The sequence below is a fragment of the Trichogramma pretiosum genome, unplaced genomic scaffold (genome assembly GCF_000599845.2).
Source record: "Trichogramma pretiosum strain Unisexual culture from Peru unplaced genomic scaffold, Tpre_2.0 scaffold134, whole genome shotgun sequence".
In the NCBI taxonomy this organism is placed as follows: domain Eukaryota; kingdom Metazoa; phylum Arthropoda; class Insecta; order Hymenoptera; family Trichogrammatidae; genus Trichogramma; species Trichogramma pretiosum.
The window spans coordinates 170,340-185,944 of NW_019640820.1; the positions used below are offsets into that span (position 1 = coordinate 170,340).

A 15,605-nucleotide genomic window follows, 5' to 3' on the forward strand; every position below is an offset into this window, starting at 1 on the left:
TCAAGTAAATGAACTCGCACCAAGACGCGTGTCTAAATTATAATAATTTTCCGGGGCGCACACACACACGTGGCAATTTTCAAATTACCGGGCTTTCGATCGCGATAAGCTCTCGCGCGTCTCGGTCTTGGGGGCTAAAGATCGGAACTGCCGATTACGGTCGAGTCGCCGCCGCCGCGCCCACAGTGTTTATAAAGTTTAATGAAAAAATTGGCCGCGCACCTCCCCGACTCCCTCCTCCTCCTCGCGCACATGAAAATGCACACGAGCCGCGGAGATAAGTGACGTGGGCAGCTCGAAGGACTTCCGGCGTACGTATACGTGTACGTGTGTGTGGGCGCGTTTAGCTCCTCGGAGACGCTTCCGGGACACGCTAACCTGTTGCGATCGCCGCGCCGCGGAGAAAGATATGTTTATAACACACGATAAGTATTATGCAGGCCAAACGCGTGAAATTGGCAATGAAAATTTCTCAACGATATGCATCGATATATAATTCGTAAACTGTTGCGTTTAGTTTTAACGATCGACTAATTATTTTGTAGTATCAGTTTGGTTTGAGTAATGTCAATGCTGGGTTGATTTTAAGAACTTCAATATAAACAATGAAATGGTTCCTCAAATAAAAATGTCGGAATCTCATCTCAACTCCGTACGAAGTGACGATCGATTACTTTTCTTCGCGCGTTAATTCTTGAAGCCTAACGTCTTCGATCTTCGTGACATTCCAACGCTTACAATTTGAATTTCGAAACGATCGCGCGCGGTGTAATGGATCCCAGAAAATACCTTATTCATCCCTGTGTCGTGTTCGATCTCGGGCTCATAACCTCTCAATCTCGAAGAATACCTTTATATACTCTCAACGCGAAACTATTCGATGCTGCTGCAAAAAAGAAGCGAACGAAGAAAAGTCGTGTCGAGTTGTTATTATAAACGCCCGTTGCATCGATAACGTGTGCGTGCGACTTCGCATGGGCACCTGCGCGCGCGCAATGCGTCCGATCAAACTCGTACGTTACTACTTGGAACTACTATACTGAGTACGCGAGTACTCATGGTCATCGCACACGTATACGTCTCATACCTATGCACGTGTTGTGCCTGCGTACACAGCCTCGCCCCCCGCGCACGATAGGTAAGAACGCATACACCCTACACCCACACACACACACACACATACGTAGTCGTGTAGTTACTCCACAAGCATCTGCACGCGGTCGGCCGTCGTTGCAGCTATTTTACCAAGTTTGAAGTTCTGCACGCTTTCGCCCCCCCTGCGCACGCAAAGTTGATGCTACGGCCTGCAGGTGTCTCTCGGAGGTTAATAACGCCGCGCGCTCTGCACTATATTCGCCAGCTCTATGCACAGAGAGCGTCGATCGCCGTTTGGAGCGCGCGCAGAGCTGCTGCTGCACTGCACCCTCCCTCCCGCCCTTTCGTTTCTCCTCCTGCCGTGCAGTGGTAGTTCGTGCTGCTCTCTGCGTGCTTTTTCCGCCTATATGTGTGCTGTTGTGCAGTGTGCTCTGTGCGGCGGCGGCGAGCCACCCCCTACGGCTGCGCGGCTACACACGTATATATATATAGAAGTATAAAATCAGCGCGCGCCTGGCGCTAGCAGAAGCACGGCCCTCGGCGATTCAGCAGCGCGCAGCAGCTATTCCAGTCAGTAGTGTCGAGCTCGTCGTCGCGTCGTGTGTGTTTTTCCGCTTATACGGTATAAAAAATATAATCGAGAGTGCGTGCGCTGTGGTGCTGTGCACGGATCGTCGGCGCGAAGCGAACGACCCAACGACTTTTTCGATTCGAACGTCGGTGGTCGTTTTACGTGTGTTTGCAGGCCAATATATAGTCGTTGCTAAAAGTGCAGTATAACAGCCGAAACCCGAGAAAGCCTGCTGCATGTCCGCGTCGAGCAGCTTCATCCGCTGCTCCGTATAACCTCCAATGGGATCGAGAAAATCTCGAAAGCAGCACCAGCACCAGCACCAGCCCCACGATCAACACGAGTCGAAGCTGCTGGATGATGAAAATCGCGCGAGGGTAAGCACCGGCTGAGTCATGTCGGAGCCGTCCGCGAGCATCGTCCAGCACATCGTCAACGTTGTTGTTGCCTGCAGCAGTGTCAGTAGTATAAGCAGCAGCAGTAGCAGCAGCAGAAGAAAAAGAAGTGGCAGCAGCGGTATAACTCGTTCGATCCGCGTCGTCAGTAGTAGTGGTCGTCGTGCGACGAGGCGCCGTCGTTGCCGCCGCCCGGGCGCTGCTGCTCATCCTCCTCCTCCTCCAGTGGCCTCGAGCAGTACGAGCTCCAGGAAAGCCACGGACTGTTGTCTAGCGATCGTCGTCGGGCCCTGCACGTCGAGATCGACGACCAGTCGGCGGGCCCGCTGAGACGGCCGCGCGCGCTCTGCTGGCGTCGTCGTGCTGACACATCCGCGCACGAGAGCTCGCAGACTGCAGAGCGAGGCCATGCGGCGGGCCCCCCCACCCACGACCCCACGAACACGAGCACGAGCATCGTCGTCGTCGTCGTCGTCGGCAAGCAGAAGCAATTTATACAGCAGCAGCTGCAGCAGTGTGTGTGTGTCGTGAGTGTGTGTTGCGTGCTGTGTGCTGTGTTGATCGGAGTGTAGTTCGTGCCCCCCGTGTGTGTTGTTGTGCATTTATAAAGAATCGCGCGAGTGAGCCTCTCTGGCATGAGCAAGGCCGCTGCCGCCACTGCCATCTCCAGCACGGTGAGACATCCTGTTTTCTTTTTTTTTCTTCTTTTTTTCCCTTTTGCACCTGTACAAAAATTTCTCAACTGGCTCGCGCATCGGCTGCTGCTGCAGCGTATCGCGCGCGCGTTGCTCTGCTCTGAGTACAACATCGTGTGTATAGCACCACCACCACCACCACTACCTCCTCTTTTGACTCTCTCTGTCTCTCTTCCTCTCTCTCGTGCGCGCCGCGTTGCTGCTGCACTCCTCTCTCTGTCTCTCTCGTCGGGCGCGAGGTCAGATGCGCGTTGAGCTTTGTTCGCTCGCGTGCTTCTATACATGTAGTTATAGATGTGTTATATATATACACGCAAGGCACACACAAGGGTACGCCTGCACCGCGACTAGACTACTTACCTACTCTCCGTTCCTGCTGCTGCTATGCTCTCGCTGGATATAGATATATAGATGCGTGAGCCCCCCGTGTGTCTTTTATCTTCTCTCTCTTGGCGCAATCGACGCGTACGAACTACGCACGCACGCGTGTGTAGTACAGTGTATACACCCACGCACACACGCCCAAATCAATGTTTTCTTTTCTCGCGCTCTTTCGCATTGTGCATGCGTAAATATTCGCACGCGTGTGTGCACTGTGGGCTCGTCCCTGTCAGCCTCTGTCTCTCACTCTTTATCTATCTCATTTAAAAAAAAATATTTATCATAATAGCTCGAGTCATATATATAATAATCATCCTGTGGGCCTTGGGTATATACGCGCGGGTTTTTATAAAAGGCCCCGGATTCGCTCGTGAGCCGTCTCAGTGATAACACGTGTTTATAAACGCTCCGCGAATAATAGCCGATAAGGCGCGTACTCTCAGCTCGGGCTTATAAGCCCGAGTTATACGAGTTCCTACATAAATATTTAACCTAAAAACAAGTCTTCTTTGCTTTGCTACGGGCAAAAGCAATAAAGAAAATGGCTTTTCTTACCAAAAGTCCATTTTCACCAAACACAATTAACGAAAATGTTCAAATCAGTACTAGTTCAACAGTTCCAGTGTCAGTTAGTGAAAGTGACCAACCATCAGTGTCGAACCAAAGTAATGTGAAATATTCTCAAGTCGCAAAAAGTGATTCGTACCCTAAAAGAAACCAAGGAATTATCGTTGAATGTGCCGACGGAATTTCGCTTACTGAGTATACCTGTGCAATAGGAGATATCGTTGATCCAAAAAATGTTCTGTACTCCTCTCGAATTTCGAATAACAGAGTTTGCCTATACCTATCCAGTAAACAATTGGTGGACGAAGTCACAGACAAATTCGAGCACATCGTGATAAACAATATTAAAGTTCCCGTTCGGCCGCTAGTAGCAAAACTCCAAAAAGTCATTATTTCAAATGTCGCTCCTCCAATTCCTCACTACATACTACAAAACGCCCTAGAAAATCTGAACATCAAGTGTATTACTCCTATTGTCACCTTGAAAGCAGCCATCAATAAAGAAGGATATGGTCATGTCCTTAGTTCAAGAAGGCAAACCTACATTGATCCAAAAGATGCTTCAAAAATACCCGAATTCATCAAAATCGAACACGACGAGATCTCATACTATGTATACCCAAGTATAAATACATCAATAAGATGCTTCGCATGCAAAGCCGAAGGACACATTGCCAAACATTGTCCGTCTGCTACACACACACTAGGTCCTCTCTCTCAAATTCCAAGCCAGATCAGCAGTCAAAGCTCACAGTCAAACCTGCAAGATAACGTGAACAAATACACTCCAGAACATCTGCTTGAAACAGACGAAATACACGCTAACCACGCTGCAATACCTGATGAAAACATCTCTACGAGCGACCCAATGGAAACTGAAATAGCCCTCCCTTCTAAAGGAGAAAAACGAACCAGACTCGACACGGTGTCCTCTGAACATAGTGCAAATTCAGGTAAAAAAACAAATAAAGGCGAGCTAAAAATCACAAATATTAAAAAATTCAAAAAAATCGAGTCCAAAAAAGAAAAGCCAAATCTAAGAGAGCAATTACAGCCAGCTGAAAAATATTTGAATTCAAACTTAGAAAAATATCCCATAAACATTGAAGAACTCTCCAACTTTCTAAATGACTGCTTTGGTAAATCTAATATAAGCGAAATAGCTCAAAATTACTCTTCTAATCCGCAAAATCTCGTACTGATGCTTCAAGACGTTCACGAAAACATAAGCGACAGAAATCTTCGATCTCGAATCAACAGAATTCTCAAACGTTTGAATAACTCCTCCATTTCGTCTTCTGACGATGACTCTGATGAGTCAACGCGCAGTAACAACTAATTTCAATGGCGACTATCAAAACGAAGCTCACAAAACTGAAGATTATCTACTGGAACGCAAGGAGCTTTACGCAACGAAAATGTGAGCTTGAGCAACTTCTAAGAGACGACAAGCCGGACATCTTCATATGCGTGGAATCATGGCTTAACGAAAACCACAAAATAACTTATCCCGGCTACTTCGTCATAAGAAAAGACAGAAAGCACAACAAAGCAGGTGGTATAATCTTCCTACTTAAAAACTGTTTGTCATTAAAATTGCTAAGCACAAAGTCTCCAAATAGATCAGTTGAACTTCTAGGCATTTCCATTGACAGTGTTACCCCTCCTCTCGACATAATTGCTATTTACAGAACCCCGGGCATTTTACTTTCTCAACCTGATTGGGACACTGCACTAAATAATATCCAAAAAAATAGACATACGCTTTTTCTAGGCGACCTAAACGCTCACAATATAGCTTGGAATTGTAGATACGATGATCTTAACGGCACGCGATTATTAAACGCTATCGAAGCACGTGAACTTTTCATACACAATGACAATACTCACACATATATAGATATACATAGAAACACTAAATCAAATATTGACCTTGTAATATCCAGCTCAAATATATCAGACAAAGTTCACGTTGAGGTGTGTGATGAGACCTGGGGATCAGACCACTACCCGATTTATATCCACATCGATGCTGAAAAATTCTTTTATACAAAAAAAACATTTAAAATCAAATCTCGCAGAACTGATTGGCATGAGTTTCGAATACAGTTAGAATCCAAATTCCAAACATTTTTTTCTCCCCAATATACACAAAAATCTCCTAGTGAACAGTATCATGAATTTATGGAAATAATTACACAGTCCGTCAAAGATAGTACGCCAGGCTTTCAAAGAATACCAAGCAATTTCAAAAAAAGTAACCCAGTACCATGGTGGGATGATGAGTGCGCCAAGCTAAAACGCCTTCGCCGCGCCGCTTTCAAAAAGTGGGAATCTACCTTGGATCTCGATGATTTGATTAATTACAAAAAAACATGTGCCCAAATTAAAAAAAATTTCAAAAAAAAGAAAAAAGAGTGTTTCATAAGATTTGCGGAGAGCCTAGATTTTCATTCAAATTCTAAATACGTATGGGAAAAATGCAAAATTTTCAAAAATCGCTGGATCAAAACAGCACCTTCAAATCCAAATAACAATAAAGAAAAAGAAAAATATACTGAGATTGCACTGGACAAAATCAGCCCTCCTTCGGCAGAAACGGATCCCAATGCAATTCCCGACAGCCAACCAAATCCATTTTTTGACACCCCTTTCAGTTTTGCCGAATTCAATTTAGCCCTCGATCTTAAAAAAACAAGCTCATCCCCAGGGATGGATGGCATCGACTTTGAAATTCTAACTAATCTTCCTACAAAATACAAATTAATTTGCACAGACATTTTTAATTCGATGTTCACAGAAGGCGACTTCCCTACATCTTGGAAACACTCTTTTTTACATTTCATTCCAAAGTCAGACGGCAAAAATGTCAGACCCATAGCACTCACGTCTTGCCTATGTAAATTGTTTGAAACAATATTAAAAAACAGACTACAATGGTGGGTCGAGCACAAAAACATTCTCCCAGAAAATCAATACGGATTTCGAAAAGGAAAATCCACGACCGATAATATGCTAAATCTAGCTTTAAAAATCCAAGAAGCTTTCTTAGAAAAAAAAGACGTTCTCGCAGCATCGCTCGACGTGATGGGAGCTTTTGACAATATAAACATTGATATTCTCTTACAAAAATTATCAAAAATAGGTTGCTCATCCGCAACAATTAAGTTTATTCACTTCTTGACACATAAACGCAAAATATTCACAACCTCTTTACCTGAAAATACATTCAGACTAGTATACAAGGGCGTGCCTCAAGGAGGAGTATTAAGCCCATTGCTATATATAATCTACGTTTCCGATATTTCTCTTTGCCTCCAAAAAAGTATTTCCATTTCCCAGTTTGCTGACGATCTTTGTGTATACACCAAATGTGCTGATACATCTAGAGGAAAGAGCATACTACAGAAAGCCATAATTAAGCTAAAAAATAATTTACTTGACATAGGTCTCGACCTTGCAGAATCAAAAACTGTCTTTGTTCATTTCAACTTAAAAAACATTCCACCAGGCTCTTCTGAAATCCAAATAGAAAACTGCACCATAAAATCCAGCGAAAGCCTCAAATTTCTTGGCTTACACTTTGACTACANACTGTGATTCAAACTAAAAACATTAGTAATAACTATCAGTGTTAATAATTATTTTTAAAATAAAAATGTTAAATTAGTAAATGAAGTACTTAGTTATCTATAATGGTAATCTTAGCTTATGGGTATCTTAATTGTATTATTGTTAAATATGGTATTGATTGTATAATAATTATTAAACTATCATAAGTTGCGGCTATCTATAATAATAATGTGATATACTGTAATAAGATATACTATGTAAAATGAAACCAAATTGTATAGCTAAATAAACCTGCATAGGTTTAAATAAAGCTCTAATAAAAAAAAAAAAAAAAATAATAGCTCGAGTGCTGCTCGTGCGTGCGCGAGAGCGCGCGTGTTGTGTTTTTCATTCGTTCATACCTCCCTCTCTGCCCCTCCGCAGCTGCTGCTGCTACTACTGCCCGATGAAATATGCAGCCTCTCGACTCTCTCGTATCTTCGAGTCTCGCTCGTGCAAACATGTGTGTGCATGCTCGTGTGTGCCCACACACACAGACAAGCGCCAAAACGGGGTTATAGACTTGCAGCTCTCTCGCGATGCAAATTATTCATTGCCCCTAGCCCCCGCGAGTGTGTTTCAATTTATGCTCTTTTAACATTTACGCTTTTGGCGCTCGATCCACATTATCTATATGCGTACGTGTGTGTAATGGCTACCTGCTACTATTTATCCGCCGTATATCATTCACGCGATATATGTAATTGTGCGTTTGTGTATGCGATCGGGCTTTTTAGCCCGCAAAGTCTCCCTGAAGTTAAATCGCCTGCTCGAACAATCGAGTATAATATACTCGAGCCACGCGGGGAGCAATACGCTCGAAGATCGGATTCGACTTCTCTTCTTAACCCCCTCCCCCAACCATATGTATATCTATACACATCCGCGTTAACTTCTAATCTCAAGAACGTTTCCTCGCGCGAATGACTTCTCTCTCTCTCTCCGCAGCTCCTGCAACTCTCCTCCTTCTGCTCCGTTTATACCCGCGCGGTAATCTCGAGTCTGTCGTTCTCTGTATAATATATATCGTAAACATACGTGCGCTGAACAGCTCGCCTGCCCCGCTTCCTCTGCTCGGCATCCTCGTGCACGAGGTCACAATTGCGAGACTCCGTACGTGTGCGGAAATTTTAACTCCAAGGAACGAAAAATCGTTTTATTTTCTCTCTCGCTAATGTATTTATATGCCTTCGTCGCGTGCGCTGTTTTTCTTATTTTTCGTGCGATTAGCCATTGATATACGGCACGGGTATGTTAACGGCATATTCGTTTGTTTTTTATAAACGCTATTTGTCGATATACTGTTGAATGATGCTCCGTGCGCGAACAATGCAGAGAGGATTATATTTTTAGAAGGAAATTTAGTCTTACTTTTCTTTCATTCATTAATTATACACGTCTGCAGTATTCTATTCAATTTTAAATTAACGATAACTGCAGTCTTATCCTCCTCTCTTAAAAATGTGATGACCTTATCGTGTCATCGTAATAAATTTGTGATTGGCTGTTGAATTTGTTGTGTTGGTGCTATCTTTACATTAAGACCAAATTTTAGGATTCGAAATAGGGTGATGGTCTTTATCAGGTATTTTAATCGCGTTAGATCGTGGTTTTATTATATCTATACTTAGTAAAATTATAATGATTTTTTAAACTACACGCAAAGTACGTCACGCGTTGGATAGTAGTTAAAACGCAATATTTCCATTCCCATATACTATTCCTTCATTATATACACGATAACTTTTGTATCGAGTTAGTTTAGTTATAACGACTTTTTTTATCGAACATTCATGCTGTTGAATTTTTTCGTGTCTACGAAAATTCATTGTAGAAATTGCCGAAAGATTTTTATGAATAATCATTGTTTCAAGGTTAGAATTGTGTACTCGCATACTGGAAAAGAGGAGAAGCAGGTACTTCGTGAAAAGTTCAATTTATTAATAGAAAGATGGTGAAAAATCGATTCTACAGCAATAATTTGAAGAACGAATTGAAGGCCAAATAATTGTTTTATCTGAGGTTATTTACGACGACAGTCATGACAAAATGAATAACAATTTGAAATATTTTATTATTTTTCAATAATTTAATGGATGTAAGATTTTCCAAAACTAAATAGCGTACTCATATGTTTATAGAAATCTTCATTGCTTCTAAATGTCTCCGGAGAATTATCACAATAGTAGGAGTTTTCCATGATCATGTGAGATTTTAGCGTACCTTTTTGTCCAAATGCTTTTTGACAAATGTCACTACTGAATAATTGGTTCCGATCATGTACTACTTTAATGTGGTGCTGAAGGTGATGTTTGTATCCATATGATTTGTGACAAATTTCACATTCGAAGGGTTTTTTGCGATCATGTACTGCAGTTATGTGTTTCTTGGGGTCACCTTTTTGTCCAAATGATTTTTGACAAATCTCACACTCGAGGGATTTGTGTCGATCATGTACTGTAATTATGTGCCTTTGAAGTATATGCTTATATCCAAATGATTTGTGACAATTCTCACATTCAAAGGGTTTTTTACGAAAGTGCACTTCTTCTATGTGAGTCTTGACGTCAATCTTGTATCCAAATGATTTGTGACAAATGTCACATGCGAAAAGTTTGCTATGATCATGTACTATCCTTATGTGTCTGTTGAGGTTACTTTTTTGTCCAAATGATTTGTGACAAATGTCACATTTGAACGGATTGATACGATCATGTACTGTTTTTGTATGAGTTTTTAGGTTACTTTTTCCTCTTAATGATTTGTGACAAATATCACACTCAAAATATTGAATTCGGTCATGTACTGACATTATGTGAATTTTGAGGATACTTTTTTGACCAAATGATTTATGACATATCTCACATTCGAAGGGTTTGATACGTTTATGTACTCCATTTATGTGAACTGTGAGGTGACTTTTTCGCCCAAATGATTTTTGACAAATGTCACATTCGAAGGGTTTGCTACGATAATGTACTGAGATGACATGGTGCTTGAGTCGACTCTGGTATATAAATGATTTGTGACAAATCTCGCACTTGAAGGGCTTGCTACGTTCATGTACCCCATTTATGTGTTTCTTGAGATCACTCGGGTATCTAAATGATTTGTGACAAATTTCACACTCGAAAGGTTTGCTTTGATCGTGTACCTCAAATATGTGAGATTTGAGGGGACCTGCTTGTCCAAATGATTTGCTGCTTAATGATTTATTACAAATTTCATATTCAGACGATCTATTGGAATCATATTTCATTTTGATATTTTTTCTTGGAAATTTTTTTGCTTCATATGCTTTTGGACATATTTTTGACTCGAATGATAATCTTGTTTCACTATTTTTTTCCAAATTTTCCGTGTTCTGAATTTCACCATATTTAAAACGGGAACTTGTATTCACTCGACAGTTGTTATCGTAATCGAATTCTTTTTTTATGAAAATGATTGAATTCCCACTCGTGGAATTGGCCTGATATTCATTTTCTACTTTCACAATAGGTTGAAAACTTTTACCCGCTGATTCGCAGGTGGTTGTCGATAGTAATGTTAATTCTGGCTTAAGATTTTTACACTCAAAATCAATGATTAAATTTTCATATGTGTCATTCTGATTTTCATTTTCTATTTTCACAATAGATTGACAACTTTGATACTCAGTTTTGCAGATGTTTGTCGATAAAGACTTGAGTTCAGGTTTAAAATCAATAAATATTTTTTCATCAAACTTTTGTTGTGATGCCATAACCTCATTCACGTGATCGACCTAAAATTAAAATTAAGTAATAGTTTTCGATAATGGAAAAGTGAAAAATGATTTGAATCATTGAACTCACTGATGATTGATAAAACGGGAATGTTTCAAAATTGTTGACTTCGGAAGAGTCTCCCGAATAAAAAATATTAATGTCGCTTGCATCCAGCCAAGTATCATTCGACTTTTCTTTATCGCTGAAATATATTCAAGTTTTATTATACGATCGATAGACAAAATATAAGGGCATGTACGAAAAATCGTATATCTTACTGTGCTTCGCCTGTTTCCATCGCTCGATATGTTATTAAACGTATTTACTTTTACTTTAAAAGCAAATTTTTTCGCCGAAAAAATATTCGAGGTTATACGCTTCGAGTAGCCAACACTGTACCTCGAATTCATCAATTTGTAAACACTTGCTCAAGAATTTAGCTCTACAGGAGTGACTGAACACACTACTCGCATATTAGCGAACGTAAACCCGCACTTATGATAGATAGTTGTCGATACATTCCCCCTCTACCGTCAACTGGGCATACGCAGTAATGCTGTGTGAAACATAGAAGCACTCGTAAGTCGTTAGAACTTGAAAATCCAATAAATATATCTCTAAATAGACACAAATACAGTATTACACTCATGATATTGAAAATTAAGTTGAGTTAGTCATTGGAGTTGCGGAAGTTAGTAAAATCGACACGCCAATCGCACCGATAATTTTCCAAAATATATCTCTAGAAAAAGATGGTTTGATTATGTTTTGGAAGTACACCTGTTATGATTGGTTGTTGGATTTGGCTAGATGGCTTAAGATCCATTGAGCGCGAATATTTAAATTCCTAATAATGTAAATGAGTATGGGTATAGTAATTTTTATTTGAGAGAAATTTCTAAAAATTAATTCAATTATAATAAGTTTATAAATTAAACAAAAATTTATCGAGCAATTAATCACACATTCAGGCTACTTTAATCATGAATATAATTTCAAAAATCTTAGAATCACTTTTACAGAAATATTGGGCAGAAAAGAGCCCACACAAATACATGAACATATGTTCTACATTTTTTCCGTATTTCCTTTCTGCAGCCTTTAATCCATTATGTGATAGGAAAATTCTACACTGAAAAACCACGAATTTGGTTAGTGAAGATCGTAAGTTCAATGATAAAAAAATTGCTTCAAGAAGACCTTACTAACCCGCGAAAAAAAAAAAGATCTTTTTAAAATCTTATTAAGAACGTCTCAATTATGAGCCTCAGTGAGATGCTTTGAGATGTTTTTAAGACGCTCAACAATTGATTTTTACTGAGACGTTTCCGAGATCTTATAAAGATGTTTTTTTCACGTCGAAAAAGACTTAAACTTGACAAAAAAACTGGAAATTATCTTTTTCGGTGAGGAAAAAAACATCTCAATAAGATCTCGGAAACGTCTCAGTAAAAATCAATTGTTGAGCGTCTTAAAAACATCTCAAAGCATCTCACTGAGGCTCATAATTGAGACGTTCTTAAAAAGATCTTAAAAAGATCTTTTTTTTTTCGCGGGAAGGCTTTTTCTGCCTTTTTTACCTTTCTGTGTGGATCTATAATGTAGCTGTATATTCTACTGCTTCTGCTGTTGCTGCCATTCGTGAGCCTTGCGGGTTGTAGGGGAAAGTGGAGCGTCAAGGGTCAGTCGAATTTATACTTTTTTGGAAATTAAGCCTATTTTTTATTTATAAAGAAGTATTCAAACTAATTGCTAACATAAATTTTTGGATCAAATTCTGAGATGTCCTAATCTTCGTCGGAGAAGAACAAGTCGCCCTAATCTTTGACCAAAAAACTCGAGTTATTTGAGTTGGAGTATTCGTGTATCCTGAAATATCGTTTATTATTATGACTCAAAACACAATCAATCAAGTATAAAAATGCTTAACAACAGCACAAAAATTTTCAATAATTTTTCTGAATACACACGAAACGTATTAACGGCCTCGAAGTTTCATGTACCCCTTTTCTCCAAGATCTGAACTTGAATAACCGACCGTGGCTGTGTATACAATACACTGGCTGCCGCGTAACTCGCTGCCTCTCTATTCCACACGCGGCGATGCTCGAAGTACTGTGTGTAGTAAGAGGCCAGCAAAAGCGCAACTTCAAACATTCATGCGCGAGCAAGCGTACATAGAACGATGTATATTTATATTTGCGAGCAACGCAATACAATAGAGCGAGTCGCAAGAGAGAAGAGAAAGAGAGAGAGAGAAAAAAGTCAAAGCCCTTCGGATTCCGTCGAAGCGCAAGCTAACGGTCGCGTACGCAGCAATAGCAGCGCGGCAGCCGACGTCGATGCATTGGTTATTTATCGACTGCACACGGCTCCTTGCATATAATACGTATATACGTGTGTGCATCGACGAGACTTGCTTTTCGGCTGGGATAATATTTACAAGTCACGAATTTCCATCGGGCTATATATGTATTAAAGGCTCTGGAGGCGAAAAACGGTGGGGCCGTTCTCTCTCTCTCTCTTGAAAGCGCTCCCCTGCACACTACTGGTTAGGAGGGGGATGTATGTGCAACGAATAAGGTTAAAAAAAATGAAAATGAAGGCGAACTCTAGCTCCTTATACGTGTGAGTGCCGCGCGCACGTGTGTGCACCTTTATACCTATTGATATAACGTACCTACGTGAACATGTTGTATAGTAGTGTAGTATATATACCGCTGGTGGTGCTCTCTGAGGTACGCTCCAAAGTCAAGTATAACTCCAAGACCATCCCCGCGCGAGCGAGCGAGCTTCGTCACGTACGCGACGCGACGCGAACACGCGCGGCAAATATATATATAGCGGCTTTTTTTTTCTTCTTCTTCTTCTTCTTCTTCTTCTCTCTTTTTTTTCATACATATATGTATGACACACGTCTTCTCGCGCGCCAATCGATAAATCGCCTATTTTTTCTTGAACTGAACTTTTTTCTCTCGCTCTCGACTTGACTTGATTCGCTTTCTTGTATTATATATAATAGGATTCGCGGCCACCGTATACATGGGTAGTAGTAGAGCAGAGAGTGGTATTTTTCAAGCGCGCACTATTCTCGAGCAATCGACGAATGTATATAGCGGAGTAGCACGAGAGAGTTCGTTACGAGACGATTGTCGATCGGCTATATTATATATAATATGGGCCAATCGGCGCCGGATCGTCGCCGGGCTTTTCCTCGATCTATATACAGTTTAGACGCTGACGAAATAGTACTGCGGTTATTCTCCGAGAAAAACCTTGCATCGAAGAAGCCGTGATTGTGTATCTACGATCGTACAAGATAATGTAGCTTCGATTCTATCTTTATACTCATCTTTCTATTGTACGGATGCAAAGCAGAACACACGTTTTACTCGTGGAAATGAAATATAGTAGTATAAGTGTGCGAGAGCTAGCCTGGTAGGCTCGCGCGTCAATCTCAGCGTATCGCAAAACGCTGATTGAGAGATTTTTTATGTGTATTATATACCCGTGGACGTTATGCGATCGATGCCTCGAAACAGCTATTCGCGCGTCCAGCACGTCGGCGCGATGATGCCTCTCGCGGATCCAGCAGCGATATAGGCAGCGATCGTTATGATTAGTGGTACGTCGCTCGTCCCGCATGCATAAAAAGAGGGTGGGAAGAGAGACCGTCTCGGTATCGAATTCCAACCTGTCAAAAGCTTCATTTTTCATCGAGTATTAACGTATCAGTATACGTTCAGTACGCGTCGCCAATCTTAATGGACGAACGAGGGGCTGGTTGGTGGTCGTCGTTCGTACGTTCGCCTAGTTCGGATGTCCCATTCGATCGGCTCGGGTTTTCTTTTACGCATGATTGTTTTGGCCTCTAGCGTGGTATTTCTTCGACATTTTCTTCTTCTCATTTTTTTTTAGGGCATAGCGAGAGAAAGAGCGAGACAGCTCATTGAAACGCCCCGAGAGAGTGAGAGTCGATGGCATATCGGGTCGTCGTCGTCGATAAGTTCGAGTTACATAAGAGCCAGATGTCTCTCTCTCTCTCTCTTTCTCTCTGTCACACAGGTGCGCGCGCGAACAAGAATTGATTCGTCTATATGGAAGGGAAACAGAAGAAAGAGTTGGTGCGCGCGCGAAATCGATATAGCACGAGGCGGCTTCGCGACTATGTGTGTATATCTATTTTTTTTTATATGTGTGTGTATTTATATATAAATGCGGCCAGTCGAGCGCCAGGGGCTCTCACACGCGATGGGCTTTTGTGGCGTTGCCAAAGAGATAGAGAGGGTAGAGAGAGAGAGAGAGAGAGAGAGAGAGAGAAAGCTCGATGCAGTGAGGCAGTGGAGTAGAGCTCGTGTATCGAATGTCTGCCGGGGGTTGCCTCGTGCGACCGCAGCTACACTACTAACTACTACAACTATTACTATTACTATTACTATTGCAACTACTACTGCTACTAATTTTTTTTTTTTTTTTACAACAGAGGTAGCTCTGAGCTCTTGTATTGGCTGGATTGTACATGTTTTATGTGGATGCCTGC

At 41.3% G+C, this 15,605-nt stretch overlaps 2 protein-coding genes across 6 annotated transcripts in view; one reads left to right on the plus strand and one right to left on the minus strand.

Moving 5' to 3' along the window:
* The first annotated feature begins 1,691 nt into the window (after positions 1 to 1,691).
* The window catches only part of LOC106654001 (whirlin), a 104,956-nt gene continuing 91,042 nt past the window's right edge, over positions 1,692 to 15,605 (plus strand). For all 5 annotated transcript variants that reach the window (XM_023462784.1, XM_023462774.1, XM_023462769.1 and 2 more), the window contains exon 1: positions 1,692 to 2,735. The gene's annotated coding sequence lies outside the window, so the exon portion shown is untranslated. The remainder of the gene's footprint in view (positions 2,736 to 15,605) is intronic.
* On the minus strand, positions 9,325 to 11,637 carry LOC106653999 (zinc finger protein 708-like). Its single transcript, XM_014373681.2, has 3 exons — positions 11,344 to 11,637; positions 11,153 to 11,267; positions 9,325 to 11,082 (listed from the first exon to the last, which is right to left on the minus strand). The coding sequence occupies exons 1-3, from the start codon at positions 11,361 to 11,363 to the stop codon at positions 9,406 to 9,408; spliced, it is 1,812 nt and encodes a 603-aa protein (XP_014229167.1). The 5' UTR covers positions 11,364 to 11,637; the 3' UTR covers positions 9,325 to 9,405.

Bases quoted from the DNA above. Each gene is read 5' to 3' on its own strand.
- LOC106653999 (XM_014373681.2), bottom strand. From the start codon at position 11,363: ATGGAAACAGGCGAAGCACA. The intron at 11,268-11,343 runs GTAAGATATACG...AATATATTTCAG, and splicing joins ATGGAAACAGGCGAAGCACA to CGATAAAGAAAAGTCGAATG. The intron at 11,083-11,152 runs GTGAGTTCAATG...TTTTAATTTTAG, and splicing joins TCCCGTTTTATCAATCATCA to GTCGATCACGTGAATGAGGT.